This window comes from Haliotis rubra, unplaced genomic scaffold, assembly GCF_003918875.1.
Source record: "Haliotis rubra isolate DU_JTF1 unplaced genomic scaffold, ASM391887v1 Scf1023, whole genome shotgun sequence".
In the NCBI taxonomy this organism is placed as follows: Eukaryota; Metazoa; Mollusca; class Gastropoda; order Lepetellida; family Haliotidae; genus Haliotis; species Haliotis rubra.
Genome location: NW_025764919.1, coordinates 31,032 through 52,224, shown reverse-complemented (window position 1 = coordinate 52,224; position 21,193 = coordinate 31,032). Strand labels below are relative to the sequence as shown.

Here is a 21,193-nt window from a genome sequence, read left to right as displayed (position 1 = left end):
GCACGACTAACCCGGAAGTCACCTCATTATAACTGTGCGTCATGTGGAAATGCAAACTGTGTTCTGTGTGACAAGACATACACATGAATCAACTACAATGTGTGGACTATAAGCGTCAAGACCGGTGGGGTAGCTTTGAGGCTGAGGCGTTCGCTCGTCAAGGTCAAGATTCGATTACCCAAATGGAATATTTTGTAAAACCAATTTCTGGTGTACCCAACTGTGCCGGGACATTGCTGAACGCGGCGTAGAACCATTCCGATAAATCGTGGTGCATATGAACGCTCAAACGTCCACACTAGAATTGTAGTACATGGATCATCTGTAATAAATGCAAGCGCCATCACTGACAGCAGGACGTGATTACAGCACAAATACGGGATGGCACACTCGAGTGTCCTGACACAAACAAACAGGAAATGGGGACGCATTTGAATCGAGTATCACAGGCCTAAAGTCTGTTTCAGTCTTGTAACGTTTTCATAACGTTTGTAATTTTTTGTCAAACCCAAGAGTATAAAAGACCCCCCTGTTCATGACTGGCGTCATCGGTGAGCAGGATACGCTGACCTTTTAGCAATCACTTGATATATCATTATTTGATAGTGATTCCTTAGAATCTACTGACCTCCAGGAGGCAGGTGCTCGTATCGACTTCTGGCCAGGACAAATACAACGAGAGCCAGGACCATGCTGAACAGAGGGACGGAGAAGCCCCAGGCCCAGCTGTAGTTCTGTTGAAGGTAAGCTACCCCAGAGTAGGCGACCAGAGCTCCGGCGTTGATGAACCAGTAGAACCTGTAACACAGATCGGCGGCTAAACATTCCATATACCAGCCTGGGGGATTCACAACCACTGCGACTTGCAACCACAGGATTAGGAAATCGCGGAACTGAACACTAACTTACAAAACAAGCTAAACACCTGGCGTTTTGGGATTTAAAAAAAATAAACAACGTAAATATTTTAAAAAGTGCTTTGATTGTAACTTACAAGTTAAAAGCATTATGTCTCTGTTTCCAAGAAGCCACAGATATCCTTTTATATAAACAAGTCGATTAAGGCTGTTAGTGGTATACATGTTAAAGCCACACATCCAGAGGCCATTTGCCATTGGCAGACCATCATCAGACAAGTGAGAGGCGTCAACCAGACTGGTCAGACATCTGACGGTCCCAGAACTCGGGGATCGAGAATGACATCCCTGCAAGATGACCACCCCCTGCACATTTAGCATCTGCACAGTCGGGTGCTGACCTCGCTGGAGTCACAGTGATGAGACGACTGCATGCTGTGGGCATCAGGGTTATGAACACCGACGTGGGGTGCTCGCAGCGGCGATATTTGTGGTGTTTTGGGCAATGTCAACGCGGAGGACATGTGCGCCTGTAGGAAATCGAACTCGGGGCTCTCGGCGTAAAGGGCAAACGCTTTAACCATTAAGCTACCCTATCACAAACTGTCATTAAAATATATAATTGCATACCAAGGAAAAGCTGCTAAATGTACAATCATTGATTACCAGTTGAAGAAGGACTGAACGGCAGCTTCACCAAGACCCTCAACCTGCTGGGCTCCGAAGGGCCCGACGTTGGCCTTGATACCACCAGTTCCGATAGCTACAAACGCCAGACCTCCCAGGAAGAATCCTCGTCTCGCCTCCTACAGAAAGCAGGATTCGGAGTCGATGGTCGTTTTAAAATAATCTGGAGATTTCGAGACGCTAAAAGTGCACCATATAAGGCCACACAAAATACATGTTTCTCATGAATTCCAGATTTAGGAAACAGGTATTAAACTATGCAGTGTAAGAATCGTTGTAGATTTAAGCAGTCGTTGGCTACTATGATGGCTAGTTTTAAGACGTTTCCCCCTTGACTTGTCTGCAATCAGTAGCCCTTAACTCCTGAATATCACCATATAATTATGTCCCTCAGAAGACTGGCTATTTGACTTATATGCCTGCGTTACATGACAAACTTCCGAGATGCATCGATATATATATCCCCATATATGTTAAAGTAATCTTTGAATATACCCACTGATATATTGAAGTATCCTACTGATATATCCCCCGATATCTTGAGGTACCCCCGATGTTCCAACTTACCTGTGTCATGTCATAGGCCGACCCATCCTCCGACCTACCGAACATGCTTTTATAGTCTATAGCGGAGGCTGGGATCATCACAAGACCTGCAATGGAGCCGTGAGATTGGGTTCGATCACCAGTGTTAAACATTTAGGATTATAGAAGTTCTTGCCCCACACATACATGAAATTGAACCTTGTTTGCCAATATAGTGATCTCTGATTACTCTGCGTATATACTGCCACACCCACCTAGGCTACACCACAGATGAAACACTGTAGGGCCAGGTCCAACACTACACTACAGGTCTAGAATTATACCAACAGTTTACTAGTGGTTCGAGCAATTTACAAGAGATCTACTGTAGCACTACACAACGGGTTCGAGGTCCTAACTTCTTCCCCAAAGACTGGGTCCAGGTCACCGACACAGATCCAGGTCCGGCACCATCCTAAAGTTCTTCACCACCACACGTACAACACTAGTTTCAAAACTAGATCCCAATTCCAGGTCAAGCACTTCACTACAGTTTCACCACGTCATTACAGACATTACAGACGGACATACACTACCGGGCAAAAGAAAGTTATCACTTTTTAAAGTATGAACGGATTAACTTCATGAACGCTGTTTGGCGCCAGTCGCTCTCATTTACATCGAACCACGCGAACTCTGCTATCGGCTCTGAACCGATCGAATCGACTTTCGTCTGTAAAGAGCACTCTCTCTCAGTCACGTCGCTGCCACCGACCCACAGTTCATGTCCATTGCAATCTGCATTGAAGATTTAGACGGGTCAAGGCCATTCCGTGGAAGGCCTCGTACACCAGCCATACCAAGTCGTCGAAGGCCTGTTCGTCTGCTGATGGCGTGTCCTAGTGACGTCGCCGTCACGAATCTGCACCTGAAGGGGATCTGCCGGATGTAGCGGTCTTCGGCCGGTGTCGTGACTTTTTGATCGTCCCGTTCTTGGGCGCTCTTGGGTCTGGCCAGTTTGCTGGTAGCGGTTTATCAATTTGCCCGGCGATGGTGATCTGGCTGCTGTTGAAGGGTCTAACCAGCTGTGAATGTGAAGCCCCTATATTGTCCATACCGATTTGTCCTGTTGCCCTTACGTAAGTCTTGGCATATTCGTGGTGCTTATTTTTGTTTTGTTTGTTTTGGGGTTTTTGGTTACTGCATGCGTGCTGTCCAACACCGGTATTTATGCCACAATCATGCATGTGCATTTGGACCAATGTCCCACAATTATGTTTGTCACATTTTGATTCGTACGATGTTTTCGCACAGCTGCGTTGTTATCCCGACCATGGTGCGTTTTTGTAAATGTCTTCTGCTTGGGTTCAAAGTTGTACCAGCGTTTTAGTTTTTATACAATTACTGTAACAGTGATAACTTTCTTTTGCCCGGTGGTTTAGGTTCAGCCCCAGCATTAGGTCCAACACGTTACTGATGGTCCAGCACTACAGGTCCACACTCAACCATAGCTTCAGGTCCAGCACTAAGTCGAGTGGTGTCGTATTTTCTTCAACATGGAAACATTCTTCTCATAAAACACATGCGAGCGTCAGTGCAGCGTTAGTTCTATAGCAACATCAACACACCCCCTAACAGCTCAGCGCCCTACACTATATGAGTACTGTCACGCTGTGGGGTATAACCTGTGTAAACACTGGGCCCGGTCGTCAAGGACAGACCAGGAAATACTGGGCCAGCTGCGTAACTCACCTATGAGGTAGATCAGGCCTGCTCCTAGGATGGTGTTGTATCGACCTGCCATGGAGTCGGCGATGTAGCCTCCGGCCACGGGGATGAAGTACACCACGCCTGCGCAGATGGAGTGTGCACGCGTTAGTGACTCACAATACAACATAGTATTTTCCAAAACACATTTAACTATAGCTGAGAAAAGTAAATGAGGGAAATCTTCAAAATATATATAAAATGGCATGCTGGATCCTTGGGAAAGTACGCCATTGCAAAGTGACAAAGTGTCAGACAAGTACAGGGCTGAGTTTGTGTTAGCGCGGTGGAAGTTGAAGTGAGAGATACCACCTAGTTCTGATCCCGCTTTCGCTTTGTGACCGATCTAGATGTCATCAGTCCACGATTGGGTATAAGTTGTTTGTTCGTGCACCATGCCGTGTTCGTTCACTCACTAACTCACGGATTCAGGAAAAATGATGTAACATAAAGTTGCACCTGATCTGTAGCTCTCCTGCTGTGTAGCACATAGCTACATTGGGTTGACACTTGGTGACCCCTCTGAAGTGTATCATCTGCTACAGGCGCGGGGTCACATCACTGACACTGAAGGTCAGATAACGATCGTTCTCGGCGTTCACATATGAGAGCACATAAAACAATATATGTAAACTAGACCTTTAATCATTGTCAAATATTTGCAACCTGGAGGAATGAGGTGTGTTTCAGACAGACCATCAGTACAGTAAAACACCACAGTTATCTGCAACCTGTCCGGTACTTGCAGGAATACTATTGACACATATACAAACAGCAAGCATCTACATCACAGAATGCGTTAATGGTTTACACCCAACATATGTTAGTTGGTATTATAAGTACTGATTCTAATACTTTTGTATTTGAATCCCACCCGGGATTCGAAAGTGAATACTAACATCTGTACTTTACCGAGGTGCAATCCCAGAGATAACATATGCTGCAGTTGATTATGTCCTAAATAACATGATGCATTCAATAACTCAGATCTTTGGTTACAATTGCATCTTTCATTATATCAGTGGAATATATACTATTATATATATATATGTGTGTGTGTGTGTTGTGTGTGTCTTTTGTTTGTTTGTGTATGTGTGTGTTTTCCCAAACTAATATATATATATATATTAGAATTGTGAAAAAAGACTTTGTGTGTGGAGTTTGTGAAAATGCGATGCGTGTGCCGTTGACCCAGACTGACCTGAGAAGACGAGACTGATGGTGGCTGCATCTGGACTGCTGTACTTCAGGGTGCTGGTGCAGAACAGGATGAGGTTGGCGACAATGCTGTAGTACGTCAGGCGCTCACACAACTCGCAGATCAGGATGGACATCACCACAAACACTTTGGTGGCGCCAAACGTCACGTTGGGTTTGCTTCGTGACTTCTCAGAACCCGAAAAATCATTCATTGACTTCTCATACTCCTTCGTGGCCGCCATCTTGCCGTCTGGAAGGAGCCGCTGTGTTTCCCCGTCAGCCTCATAGCTGGTGTTGTCCGATCGAGGCATATCAACGGAGATATGTGGACCTGCATAGCAAACACACTTATCAGCCAGCATGAAGGTAAAGGGTTTCAGTCAGTGTATATCTACTGTACATATATACACACAACTGAACCAGAGCCCCCAGGACTCTAGTAGGTGTTTCCAGGGTACTTCAATAGTCATGTCACGAAAGTCCGGATGGACCTGCATGTAGACGTCAAAGACAGTTCCAACCTGAAACACTTCCTACATAACCACCACCTACAACATCGGGTGGCAACACACGACATCGACATGGAACGGTCATCAGCACATTCAGGACATCTGCTGGAGGAATCAGAGCCTGCATAGTGGCAGCTTTGAGTCTTTGAACAATACACAGCATGGGAATATCACCAGTTCTGTCCCTTTAGCCTCTTGAATCCCATTGCATTCCCATCATCCAATCCGTCATATTCAACAAGAGTCCCGATGTCACCTTATGTGATTTTAAACACGAGTCTCGTGACATAATCTCTCACATTCAGCAACAAACCCATCACCGAATATCTTGTCCAATACGTCACCTAACTTCTTGTCCAATACGAAATCCGTCACCTAACTTCTTGTCCAATACGAACCCGTCACCTAACTTCTTGTCCAATACGAGACCCGTCACCTAACTTCTTATCCAATATGTGACCCGTCACCTAACTTCTTGTCCAAAACGAGACCCGTCACCTAAAGTTTTGTCCAATGCTAAATCCGTCACTTTATTTCTTGTTCAATACTAAACCCGTCACCTAACGTCTTGTTCAATACGAACCGGCACCTAAATTTTTGTCCAATGCTAAATCCGTCACCTTATTTCTTGTTCAATACTAAACCCGTCACCTAACGTCTTGTTCAATACGAACCCGTCACCCATTGCCAGTGTCAGCAAAGCCGTGAAGATCCGGGCTACAACTGGTCCTCAACTTCCCATGCTGGTTCGGATGGCCAGGGTCTCCTGCATGTCATTGCATCCCAGTTGAGCAGATCGATGCTAACGATGATAATCACTGGATTGCCTGGTCGAGACTTAATTATTTACAGATCTCCTTCATATACCTGGTATATTGCTGAGTGTGGCATTAAGCAACAAAGAAAAAAAGCTATGGTCAACGAACCGTCACGTAATGCCATGCACAGCAAGAGTCCGCCATCAAATCTCCAGCGCTCAACAAGGAAAAGATATCTCATATCAGGGTGAATAAGAAACCTAATGTCATTGTCAACTAAATACCGTGGCCGACTGCCATGTTCAACCATAAAGCGTTCGTCAGTTGTAAGGTGTATCTTAATTAATGTCATTGTCTGTAGAAACACAGTTCCAGATCCAACCAACAGCACTGATGGACAAGAGGGAAACGATAGGATGCCAGTGCTGGAGAAGGGCAGTTTTCCTGGTATCACCACACAAAATAGACCAAATCTGTACATCTCCCATGCGCAATGGTATTACATCGACAAAAAGAAAAGAAAACTTTAATGTGAATTTGATATAGAATATATTAATGTCCAGGAAAATGGAGACATGTTTAAAATGGTTTTAATTCAGTCCATGTTTTACATGACCTGTACAAATACGGGTTGAAAGTGGTCCAGCAAAATATGCTTCTCGTAAGCTTAAGAGGAGACTAGCGGGATCGGATGGTTGGATGTCATCGTATCCCAGTGGCGCAGATCGATGCTCGTAATATCGTTCACTAGATTATCTGGTCCAGACGTGATTATTTACAAGCCGTGGTCACATGTGTGGTCACCAAGTGTTTGACCACTTCTCCTTGAATATGAGGCTGCATGAGCTGTAGTTCTATATCGCCTACAGTTTTCACAGAACCATTTTCCGTATATCTGTGATACGTTGAGGGATTTCTGGACAGTATCCGGTCGACAGCAGAACTCTAATCTCTGTCCCCGTGATGGAAGAGCCAGGAACGAGGACTCCATGTCCCCGGTGTTCCGCGCTCCGCCCGGGGGGAAACAATCATGTTGAGGACGTGAACGCTGATGGAGTAGTACAGAAGTGATAGAGTGGTCGCTGCAGTAAATTATCTTTCAGAATCCGTCCTTTTATTACAAAAGGATAACATGTATACCTCGCTCAGTGATAGTCAGTGGGTGTGTTGTGTATCTGATCGACGTGTACACCGGCGACACAATACACTCAACAGCTCTCAATTCTACTAAACAAATATCTGAGGACATCAGATCAAGGGTCACGTCAAAAAGACCTTTCATCCGACCAACCAGAGTATCGCTACCAGATCGGGAAAGTGACACTCGAATCATGTTTTGATCATACAACACGGGTCATATCGAAGGGCAGTTACGTCCTGTGCGATCGATTCCGTCAACGTCATCGTCAATCTCTCGCGTGGAATGAGATGTGGAATAGCCCACCCACTCTCGACAATCTGTCGAACCTGTTGGACATTCCAGGATCTTCTTGTATTCAGTTTTCAAATTGTGAATAAAAAACATTGTCAACTTGCTTTTAAAAGGCAGTGTGGGATGCAAGTTGACAGTTTGAACTTGAACAAGTGTCGTATAACCCGAGATTTATGATGTTTAATGTTGACGTATTGTAGTCATTTCATCAGTCGGTCGCAAAATCGTTCTGACTTGATCCGAAACAGGTGTCCTCGGATCTTATGTAGAAGTTGCGAAGACTAAGATCTCATATACGTTGCGCGAGATTTCTGGCCACCTCGATAGTCATATGTTGCCAGTTATGTTATTGCCCTTTTCATGAGGACCCTTATGCAAACTTCAGCTACCTAGTTCACTGTTGGACCCGGAGAACGTGAGTTGCATTTCATAGCCATTTCTTTTTCAAATTTAATCAACCAATAGCTCCGCTTCAAAGAATATATTTAGCGAGTAACCATAATCTGCTGTCTTCATACCACAGTGTGCGTGCTCCCGCGGCCTTTACCTCTATTGCGTATTGGTATGCCAGCTGTATCAGTTGGCGCGTGTCAGACCAAGAACTTAAGTGATTCATTCACTTACTTTCAGCCTTAACACCACAGGTTCAGTCTTGACACCACAGGTTTAGCCTTGACACCACAGGTTTAGCCTTGACACCACAGGTTTAGCCTTGACACCACAGGTTTAGCCTTGACACCACAGGTTTAGCCTTGACACCACAGGTTCAGCCTTGACACCACAGGTTTAGCCTTGACACCACAGGTTTCAGGTTTAGCCTTGACACCAGGTTCACACCACAGGTTTAGCCTTGACACCACAGGTTTAGCCTTGACACCACAGGTTTAGCCTTGACACCACAGGTTTAGCCTTGACACCACAGGTTTAGCCTTGACACCACAGGTTTAGCTTGACACCACAGGTTTAGCCTTGACACCACAGGTTTAGCCTTGACACCACAGGTTCAGCCTTGACACCACAGGTTTAGCCTTGACACCACAGGTTCAGCCTTGACACCACAGGTTCAGTGAGTTTAACGAGTCTTTTCACACTTATTCCGGTTAGTATCACAACTTTTCTGGTGACGGAAAACCCCAAATAGCCGGTGTTAGATATGTACAAGTTCAAAGATACGTGCTGTCATACCAACGGCCGTACAACATGACTTGAACTACTGATCCTGGCACGCGCAAAGGGCTCAAATCTGCACAACCACGTGTTTCGTTTTGGGCATCCCCGTTGCGATGTCAACAATAGCTGTTCACCAACAACAAAGCAGCCACATACCCCCGTAAAGGAAACATCTCCTTGACTATGGTTTCAGTTTTTAGTTGACTTGAGAAGATTTAATTTGTGTCTTGCTGGGAACACTTAAATATCGGTTGGATCACAGAAGCATGTCAATGGCTGTAGATATCACATAGGCAAATATATGCTTAAGTATATGTAAAGCACGACATTGATCTTCAACTATCACCTCAACTCATCGACGCTGACAGTTTACTGGTGTCATTTACAACTCCTTCAGCAAACACGTTATTTTAGATTAAAGAGATTATCAGAAACAAATCAGCAGCATCTGCACAAAGTACAATATGTGTACAAGGTCGGGTTGAATTTCTGGCACCCGACAAGGCTCCGGCCTGATATGCCACTTATTAAAGAAATAAAGGAATAATAGAGAACAGCCCTGCCGTACACCGAGTGAACAGTCGAAACTATCAGGTAACTTGTCATCCAAGTCAATACCTGGTTGTATACAATTACAGCAAGATGTAACAGAATGTAATAATCTCCTTTGTTGTACGGTGTTATTGATTGTACTATACTCTCCGTGCAATACCGCTTGACCTTCGGCGTTTTATCAGCATGCCCCCCAAACTGCCAATATCTCTCTCTCACACACACACTTTATGTATTATGTCTACTGACGTACACAGGAGGGTGCGCCTCTACTGCTTTTGGGGTATTTTCCTAAAAGCCACGTAAATATCGTGAAACGTTATAATTTTGACTGAAAAGATGCGCTGGTAATGTCGCAATAGGATACGATATCTGTGGAGTTTGGGCTTCAGCTACATATATGTTTATATGGTCCACTGAAAACACTTGTATATCGGTCACAAAGTTACATGTAGCAGAAACATGACACATAACCAGCGAGGCTTGAAACTAGTACATATATAAACCAAAACATTCAATAGAATCTCGGTGTGAGAACTTACTGAAAACTGTTATCTGGTCTGGCACAGTTAGATGATTTTGAATTTGCAATGGCTGTTGATATTTCACGTCTTGTATGTCTCACAATTGATACATAAGTGGTGAGTAAAAGTCCAAACCGCTTTGGGTGAGTGAGTGAGTTGAGTTTTACGCCGCACTCAGCAATATTCCAGCTATATGGCGGCGGTCTGTAAATAATCGATTCTGGACCAGATAATCCAGGGAATTGGGATACAATTGGGACACAATGGCATGTGTCAACCCAGTCAGCGAGCCTGACCACCCGATCCCGTTAGTCGACTCTTACGAGAAGTATGGGTTACTGAAGACCTATTCTAACCCGGATCTTCAAGGGTGCAAACCGCTTTGAATTATTCAGACTGCTAAGTCTTCTTCAAGGCATTCATAGTAACCATCTTTCTTAGGCTATATAGTTTTCCTTCTGTATCAGAATTGTTGTCTCATTTATATGAACTTAGACATAAAAGGTCGTTTTGGCATCTGTAACCCTTTAACAGTCTCACTTCTAGAAAGGCGTGACTAAGCAATGCGTTTATAAGATTTATCATACATTTTGTAGTCTGACATAGTACAGGTGATGTCGGGTAAAGTTTCTCGTCAGGCTTGTGGTGATATCCCACTTAAGCTTAACGGTAGCTGGTGTTATCACATGTGTTATCACGTTCACTGCACGGGGTCGACATTCACGCCTTAGCTGCGAGTCATATCATCTGTAAAGATATCGAAGTCCTTTGTCGGTATAGAGTATCATGAATATTATACTCTGCGTCATTAATGAAGGGTCAAGCTATTGGTAACACTATTTCTTGAAAGTTTCAAAATCTTCGTTTTTGTTTGAAATATAAAACAACTGAATCTATTACGAACTTTCGTAACAGTATGGAAAAACACGTCAGGCCGTTGACATATCATTATTACGTTTTCTAACGACCGATACATTCTGTTACAAATGGCACATTCCTTATTCAAATAGTCAATATGGAAAACCACTTAATGTTAATGATTTGCACGTGCAAGTCGCTCTATCCATGGAAAGTGGAGGACAATACACATGTGTTGATGCTTTTTCACTATCGTTCATGGTTTGGGCAGGGATAACTCCTACTGGACGTACTCCACTGCACGTGGTCGACGGAAATCTTGCCGGACAGAGTTATCGGGACGAGATTCTGGCTCCTATAACAGTACCATTCCTGCAAGCTATGCATGGCTTTTATGGTCGACCCTTTTGACTGTAAGACGACAACGATAGGCCTCATCGGGCCAGGATTGTCACGGAATTCCTTAGGCAGCAGGGTGTAGAGCGGATGGAGTGGCCAGCATGCTCCCCATACCTCAACCCAATTGAGCATGCCTGGGATGAACTCGGTCGACGTGTGTACACACGTCACCTAGTCTGTCTCACAGTCCCTGAACCACATTATGTTCCTTCCCGCCTAGCCTTCCCTGCAGTGCTAAAGCCCTAAATGAAGCAAGTCTAGATTTCCCCAGGTTCTGAATCTCTGGTCTCCCTAGGTCTCCTTTTCAATTTATAATAGGTTTGTTTGTTACTATCAAAATTATATCCATTCAGAGACTAAGCATTAGTCTAACACGTCACCTAGCACCAATGGATCTCTCAGGACTCCGCAGAGCTCTAGTAGAGGAATGGAATGCGATTCCGCAAGGTTTCTTTATGAACTTGATAAGGAGCAGGAGAACAAGGTGCACCTGTGTATTGGACGCACGAGGAGAGTACATAAGATATTGAATGACCGAGTGCTTCATGTTTGTCATGTTCATTTTGGGTGGGTTGGTCTAAACAACTGATTTAATAGTGCTGTCTGAACTGTCTGTCTGTATGTCACGATGCATCACCTTTGTCAACACATTAAACATATTATGATGACACTCTTAGTTCTATTATTTTTTGACAAATGTTTCTTTACGTGTGCTTTATATCATTAGACCCTTTATTAATGACGCCTAGTATATATTGACAATAATGAGGATCAACACATTGTGTTATACATCATCTTAACTATAGGGGCGCTGGGGTAGTCTAGTGATTAAAGCGTTCGCTCGTCACGCCGAGGGCCCGGGTTCGATCGCCACATGGGTACAATGTATGAAGCCAATTTCTGTGTTCCCCATCGTGATATTGCTGGAATATTGCTAAAAGCGGCGTAAAACTAAACTCACTCACTCACTCTAAACTATAGGGTCTGACGCTGCTCCTGTATGTAGTAGTACGTTGACGTGTTCCTCAGGTATGTCAAGTAACATGTCAACACAAGAGAATACCAAGTCTCCATAGTTCAGATCCCACTGCGCAGTACAACATGATGAAGTGTATGATGTTATCCTGTAACTGACACTCGCATATGCCTTGTCTCTATACCAGGAGGTCAGCTGCAATATGTTTATATATAGACAGGGACCTCATAGCAAGGTGGGGCTGTCAGTGATATCAGTCCTTCCATTACAGACACATGTGGGGCTGTCAGTGATATCAGTCCTTCCATTACAGACACTTTTGGGGCTGTCAGTGATATCAGTCCTTCCATTACAGACACATGTGGGGCTGTCAGTGATATCAGTCCTTCCATTACAGACACATGTGGGGCTGTCAGTGATATCAGTCCTTCCATTACAGACACTTTTGGGGCTGTCAGTGATATCAGTCCTTCCATTACAGACACTTTTGGGGCTGTCAGTGATATCAGTCCTTCCATTACAGACACATGTGGGGCTGTCAGTGATATCAGTCCTTCCATTACAGACACATGTGGGGCTGTCAGTGATATCAGTCCTTCCATTACAGACACATTTGGGGCTGTCAGTGATATCAGTCCTTCCATTACAGACACTTTTGGGGCTGTCAGTGATATCAGTCCTTCCATTACAGACACTTTTGGGGCTGTCAGTGATATCAGTCCTTCCATTACAGACACTTTTGGGGCTGTCAGTGATATCAGTCCTTCCATTACAGACACTTTTGGGGCTGTCAGTGATATCAGTCCTTCCATTACAGACACTTTTGGGGCTGTCAGTGATATCAGTCCTTCCATTACAGACACATGTGGGGCTGTCAGTGATATCAGTCCTTCCATTACAGACACTTTTGGGGCTGTCAGTGATATCAGTCCTTCCATTACAGACACTTTTGGGGCTGTCAGTGATATCAGTCCTTCCATTACAGACACATTTTGGGGCTGTCAGTGATATCAGTCCTTCCATTACAGACACTTTTGGGGCTGTCAGTGATATCAGTCCTTCCATTACAGACACTTGTGGGGCTGTCAGTGATATCAGTCCTTCCATTACAGACACTTTTGGGGCTGTCAGTGATATCAGTCCTTCCATTACAGACACATTTGGGGCTGTCAGTGATATCAGTCCTTCCATTACAGACACTTTTGGGGCTGTCAGTGATATCAGTCCTTCCATTACAGACACACATGGGGCTGTCAGTGATATCAGTCCTTCCATTACAGACACATTTGGGGGCTGTCAGTGATATCAGTCCTTCCATTACAGACACATGTGGGGCTGTCAGTGATATCAGTCCTTCCATATCAGTCAGTGATATCAGTTCCATTACAGACACTTTTGGGGCTGTCAGTGATATCAGTCCTTCCATTACAGACACTTTTGGGGCTGTCAGTGATATCAGTCCTTCCATTACAGACACATGTGGGGCTGTCAGTGATATCAGTCCTTCCATTACAGACACATGTGGGGCTGTCAGTGATATCAGTCCTTCCATTACAGACACTTTTGGGGCTGTCAGTGATATCAGTCCTTCCATTACAGACACATGTGGGGCTGTCAGTGATATCAGTCCTTCCATTACAGACACATGTGGGGGCTGTCAGTGATATCAGTCCTTCCATTACAGACACATTTTTGGGGCTGTCAGTGATATCAGTCCTTCCATTACAGACACATGTGGGGCTGTGTCAGTGATATCAGTCCTTCCATTACAGACACATGTGGGCTGTCAGTGATATCAGTCCTTCCATGATATCAGTCCTTCCATTACAGACACATGTGGGGCTGTCAGTGATATCAGTCCTTCCATTACAGACACTTTTGGGGCTGTCAGTGATATCAGTCCTTCCATTACAGACACTTTTGGGGCTGTCAGTGATATCAGTCCTTCCATTACAGACACATTTGGGGCTGTCAGTGATATCAGTCCTTCCATTACAGACACTTTTGGGGCTGTCAGTGATATCAGTCCTTCCATTACAGACACATGTGGGGCTGTCAGTGATATCAGTCCTTCCATTACAGACACATTTGGGGCTGTCAGTGATATCAGTCCTTCCATTACAGACACATTTGGGGGCAGTGATATCAGTCCTTCCATTACAGACACTTTTGGGGCTGTCAGTGATATCAGTCCTTCCATTACAGACACATGTGGGGCTGTCAGTGATATCAGTCCTTCCATTACAGACACTTTTGGGGCTGTCAGTGATATCAGTCCTTCCATTACAGACACATTTGGGGCTGTCAGTGATATCAGTCCTTCCATTACAGACACATGTGGGGCTGTCAGTGATATCAGTCCTTCCATTACAGACACATGTGGGGCTGTCAGTGATATCAGTCCTTCCATTACAGACACTTTTGGGGCTGTCAGTGATATCAGTCCTTCCATACACAGACACTTTTGGGGCTGTCAGTGATATCAGTCCTTCCATTACAGACACATTTGGGGCTGTCAGTGATATCAGTCCTTCCATTACAGACACTTTTGGGGCTGTCAGTGATATCAGTCCTTCCATTACAGACACTTTTGGGGCTGTCAGTGATATCAGTCCTTCCATTACAGACACTTTGGGGCTGTCAGTGATATCAGTCCTTCCATTACAGACACATGTGGGGCTGTCAGTGATATCAGTCCTTCCATTACAGACACTTTGGGGCTGTCAGTGATATCAGTCCTTCCATTACAGACACTTTTGGGGCTGTCAGTGATATCAGTCCTTCCATTACAGACACATGTGGGGCTGTCAGTGATATCAGTCCTTCCATTACAGACACATGTGGGGCTGTCAGTGATATCAGTCCTTCCATTACAGACACTTTTGGGGCTGTCAGTGATATCAGTCCTTCCATTACAGACACATGTGGGGCTGTCAGTGATATCAGTCCTTCCATTACAGACACATGTGGGGCTGTCAGTGATATCAGTCCTTCCATTACAGACACATTTGGGGCTGTCAGTGATATCAGTCCTTCCATTACAGACACTTTTGGGGGCTGTCAGTGATATCAGTCCTTCCATTACAGACACATTTGGGGGTCAGTGATATCAGTCCTTCCATTACAGACTGTCAGTGATATCAGTCCTTCCATTACAGACACATGTGGGGCTGTCAGTGATATCAGTCCTTCCATTACAGACACTTTTGGGGCTGTCAGTGATATCAGTCCTTCCATTACAGACACTTTTGGGGCTGTCAGTGATATCAGTCCTTCCATTACAGACACAGTCCTTCCATTACAGACACATGGGGGCTGTCAGTGATATCAGTCCTTCCATTACAGACACTTTTGGGGCTGTCAGTGATATCAGTCCTTCCATTACAGACACTTTTGGGGCTGTCAGTGATATCAGTCCTTCCATTACAGACACATGTGGGGCTGTCAGTGATATCAGTCCTTCCATTACAGACACTTTTGGGGCTGTCAGTGATATCAGTCCTTCCATTACAGACACTTTTGGGGCTGTCAGTGATATCAGTCCTTCCATTACAGACACATGTGGGGCTGTCAGTGATATCAGTCCTTCCATTACAGACACATGTGGGGCTGTCAGTGATATCAGTCCTTCCATTACAGACACTTTTGGGCTGTCAGTGATATCAGTCCTTCCATTACAGACACATGTGGGGCTGTCAGTGATATCAGTCCTTCCATTACAGACACATGTGGGGCTGTCAGTGATATCAGTCCTTCCATTACAGACACATTTGGGGGCTGTCAGTGATATCAGTCCTTCCATTACAGACACATTTGGGGCTGTCAGTGATATCAGTCCTTCCATTACAGACACATTTGGGGCTGTCAGTGATATCAGTCCTTCCATTACAGACACATTTGGGGCTGTCAGTGATATCAGTCCTTCCATTACAGACACATTGGGGGCTGTCAGTGATATCAGTCCTTCCATTACAGACACATTTGGGGCTGTCAGTGATATCAGTCCTTCCATTACAGACACTTTTGGGGCTGTCAGTGATATCAGTCCTTCCATTACAGACACATGTGGGGCTGTCAGTGATATCAGTCCTTCCATTACAGACACATGTGGGGCTGTCAGTGATATCAGTCCTTCCATTACAGACACATTTTGGGGCTGTCAGTGATATCAGTCCTTCCATTACAGACACTTTTGGGGCTGTCAGTGATATCAGTCCTTCCATTACAGACACATGTGGGGCTGTCAGTGATATCAGTCCTTCCATTACAGACACTTTTGGGGCTGTCAGTGATATCAGTCCTTCCATTACAGACATATCAGGGGCTGATATCAGTTATTACAGACACTTTTGGGGCTGTCAGTGATATCAGTCCTTCCATTACAGACACATGGGGCTGTCAGTGATATCAGTCCTTCCATTACAGACACACTTTGGGGCTGTCTGTCAGTGATATCAGTCCTTCCATTACAGACACATTGGGGCTGTCAGTGATATCAGTCCTTCCATTACAGACACATGTAGTTGTCACATGTGGGACACTTTTGGGGCTGTCAGTGATATCAGTCCTTCCATTACAGACACTTTTGGGGCTGTCAGTGATATCAGTCCTTCCATTACAGACACATTTGGGGCTGTCAGTGATATCAGTCCTTCCATTACAGACACATTTGGGGCTGTCAGTGATATCAGTCCTTCCATTACAGACACTTTTGGGGCTGTCAGTGATATCAGTCCTTCCATTACAGACACATGTGGGGCTGTCAGTGATATCAGTCCTTCCATTACAGACACATTTGGGGCTGTCAGTGATATCAGTCCTTCCATTACAGACACTTTTGGGGCTGTCAGTGATATCAGTCCTTCCATTACAGACACTTTGGGGGCTGTCAGTGATATCAGTCCTTCCATTACAGACACATGTGGGGCTGTCAGTGATATCAGTCCTTCCATTACAGACACTTTTGGGGCTGTCAGTGATATCAGTCCTTCCATTACAGACACTTTTGGGGCTGTCAGTGATATCAGTCCTTCCATTACAGACACATGTGGGCTGTCAGTGATATCAGTCCTTCCATATCAGTCCTTCCATTACAGACACATTTGGGTCTGTCAGTGATATCAGTCCTTCCATTACAGACACTTTGGGGCTGTCAGTGATATCAGTCCTTCCATTACAGACACATGTGGGGCTGTCAGTGATATCAGTCCTTCCATTACAGACACATGTGGGGCTGTCAGTGATATCAGTCCTTCCATTACAGACACTTTTGGGGCTGTGTCAGTGATATCAGTCCTTCCATTACAGACACATGTGGGGCTGTCAGTGATATCAGTCCTTCCATTACAGACACTTTTGGGGCTGTCAGTGATATCAGTCCTTCCATTACAGACACATTTGGGGCTGTCAGTGATATCAGTCCTTCCATTACAGACACTTTTGGGGCTGTCAGTGATATCAGTCCTTCCATTACAGACACATGTGGGGCTGTCAGTGATATCAGTCCTTCCATTACAGACACACTTGTAATGTCAGGCTGTCAGTGATATCAGTCCTTCCATTACAGACACTTTTGGGGCTGTCAGTGATATCAGTCCTTCCATTACAGACACATTTGGGGCTGTCAGTGATATCAGTCCTTCCATTACAGACACACACTTTTGGGGGCTGTCAGTGATATCAGTCCTTCCATTACAGACACTTTTGGGGCTGTCAGTGATATCAGTCCTTCCATTACAGACACATGTGGGGCTGTCAGTGATATCAGTCCTTCCATTACAGACACATTTGGGGCTGTCAGTGATATCAGTCCTTCCATTACAGACACTTTTGGGGCTGTCAGTGATATCAGTCCTTCCATTACAGACACATGTGGGGCTGTCAGTGATATCAGTCCTTCCATTACAGACACATGTGGGGCTGTCAGTGATATCAGTCCTTCCATTACAGACACTTTTGGGGCTGTCAGTGATATCAGTCCTTCCATTACAGACACTTTTGGGGCTGTCAGTGATATCAGTCCTTCCATTACAGACACTTTTGGGGCTGTCAGTGATATCAGTCCTTCCATTACAGACACTTTTGGGGCTGTCAGTGATATCAGTCCTTCCATTACAGACACTTTTGGGGCTGTCAGTGATATCAGTCCTTCCATTACAGACACTTTTGGGGCTGTCAGTGATATCAGTCCTTCCATTACAGACACATGTGGGGCTGTCAGTGATATCAGTCCTTCCATTACAGACACTTTTGGGGCTGTCAGTGATATCAGTCCTTCCATTACAGACACATGTGGGGCTGTCAGTGATATCAGTCCTTCCATTACAGACACATGTGGGGGCTGTCAGTGATATCAGTCCTTCCATTACAGACACTTTACTGTCAGTGATATCAGTCCTTCCATTACAGACACTTTGGGGCTGTCAGTGATATCAGTCCTTCCATTACAGACACATTTGGGGCTGTCAGTGATATCAGTCCTTCCATTACAGACACTTGTGGGGCTGTCAGTCCTTCCATTACAGACACATGTGGGGCTGTCAGTGATATCAGTCCTTCCATTACAGACACTTTTGGGGCTGTCAGTGATATCAGTCCTTCCATTACAGACACTTTTGGGGCTGTCAGTGATATCAGTCCTTCCATTACAGACACAGACACATTTGGGGCTGTCAGTGATATCAGTCCTTCCATTACAGACACATGTGGGGCTGTCAGTGATATCAGTCCTTCCATTACAGACACTTTTGGGGCTGTCAGTGATATCAGTCCTTCCATTACAGACACATGTGGGGCTGTCAGTGATATCAGTCCTTCCATTACAGACACTTTTGGGGCTGTCAGTGATATCAGTCCTTCCATTACAGACACTTGTGGGGCTGTCAGTGATATCAGTCCTTCCATTACAGACACTTTTGGGGCTGTCAGTGATATCAGTCCTTCCATTACAGACACTTTTGGGGCTGTCAGTGATATCAGTCCTTCCATTACAGACACTTTTGGGGCTGTCAGTGATATCAGTCCTTCCATTACAGACACATGTGGGGCTGTCAGTGATATCAGTCCTTCCATTACAGACACATGTGGGGCTGTCAGTGATATCAGTCCTTCCATTACAGACACATGTGGGGCTGTCAGTGATATCAGTCCTTCCATTACAGACACTTGTATGGGGCTGTCAGTGATATCAGTCCTTCCATTACAGACACATGTGGGGCTGTCAGTGATATCAGTCCTTCCATTACAGACACATGTTTTGGGGCTGTCAGTGATATCAGTCCTTCCATTACAGACACTTTTGGGGCTGTCAGTGATATCAGTCCTTCCATTACAGACACTTTTGGGGCTGTCAGTGATATCAGTCCTTCCATTACAGACACTTTTGGGGCTGTCAGTGATATCAGTCCTTCCATTACAGACACTTTTGGGGCTGTCAGTGATATCAGTCCTTCCATTACAGACACATGTGGGGCTGTCAGTGATATCAGTCCTTCCATTACAGACACTTTTGGGGCTGTCAGTGATATCAGTCCTTCCATTACAGACACTTTTGGGGCTGTCAGTGATATCAGTCCTTCCATTACAGACACTTTTGGGGCTGTCAGTGATATCAGTCCTTCCATTACAGACACTTGTGAGGGCTGTCAGTGATATCAGTCCTTCCATTACAGACACTTTTGGGGCTGTCAGTGATATCAGTCCTTCCATTACAGACACTTGTGGGGCTGTCAGTGATATCAGTCCTTCCATTACAGACACTTTGTGGGGCTGTCAGTGATATCAGTCCTTCCATTACAGACACTTTTGGGGCTGTCAGTGATATCAGTCCTTCCATTACAGACACGTGTGGGGCTGTCAGTGATATCAGTCCTTCCATTACAGACACTTTTGGGGCTGTCAGTGATATCAGTCCTTCCATTACAGACACTTGTGGGATATCAGTCTGTCAGTGATATCAGTCCTTCCATTACAGACACTTTTGGGGCTGTCAGTGATATCAGTCCTTCCATTACAGACACTTTTGTGGGCTGTCAGTGATATCAGTCCTTCCATTACAGACACTTTTGGGGCTGTCAGTGATATCAGTCCTTCCATTACAGACACATGTGGGGCTGTCAGTGATATCAGTCCTTCCATTACAGACACTTTTGGGGCTGTCAGTGATATCAGTCCTTCCATATACAGACACACTGTGGGGCTGTCAGTGATATCAGTCCTTCCATTACAGACACATGTGGGGCTGTCAGTGATATCAGTCCTTCCATTACAGACACTTTTGGGGCTGTCAGTGATATCAGTCCTTCCATTACAGACACATGTGGGGCTGTCAGTGATATCAGTCCTTCCATTACAGACACGTTTGGGGCTGTCAGTGATATCAGTCCTTCCATTACAGACACATTTGGGGCTGTCAGTGATATCAGTCCTTCCATTACAGACACATGTGGGCTGTCAGTGATATCAGTCCTTCCATTACAGACACATTTGGGGCTGTCAGTGATATCAGTCCTTCCATTACAGACACTTTTGGGGCTGTCAGTGATATCAGTCCTTCCATTACAGACACTTTTGGGGCTGTCAGTGATATCAGTCCTTCCATTACAGACACTTTGGGGGCTGTCAGTGATATCAGTCCTTCCATTACAGACACTTTTGGGGCTGTCAGTGATATCAGTCCTTCCATTACAGACACATGTGGGGCTGTCAGTGATATCAGTCCTTCCATTACAGACACAAGAGACAGGGACCTCATAGCAAGGTGGGATTGTCAATAATATCAATTGTTTCCTTACACACAAAGCGTAAATATTTCGGCTTACCTTAGTGATAACCAGTGACGAGGAACTATATCCACCTGCTGGGGGAGATACAAGCCAAATTGACACCCTGTCTCAGAGGACAGTCGATCTCTTGAGGGTCACAGATGACAGTACCAATGATTAATCATATCCATCAGGAAATAGAAACGATTTTCTAAAA

At 45.0% G+C, this 21,193-nt stretch overlaps 1 protein-coding gene across 1 annotated transcript in view; it reads right to left on the bottom strand.

Moving 5' to 3' along the window:
* Nucleotides 1–21,193, bottom strand: part of LOC124271154 (solute carrier family 15 member 4-like) — a 25,585-nt gene extending 4,392 nt beyond the window's left edge. Inside the window, exons 1-6 of the mRNA XM_046706227.1 lie at nt 21,034–21,193; nt 5,038–5,367; nt 3,822–3,920; nt 2,112–2,197; nt 1,524–1,663; nt 629–798 (exon numbers count right to left, since the gene is read on the bottom strand). Of these exons, the coding sequence (XP_046562183.1) occupies nt 629–798; nt 1,524–1,663; nt 2,112–2,197; nt 3,822–3,920; nt 5,038–5,347 (805 nt within the window). The 5' untranslated portion in view covers nt 5,348–5,367; nt 21,034–21,193. The remainder of the gene's footprint in view (nt 1–628; nt 799–1,523; nt 1,664–2,111; nt 2,198–3,821; nt 3,921–5,037; nt 5,368–21,033) is intronic.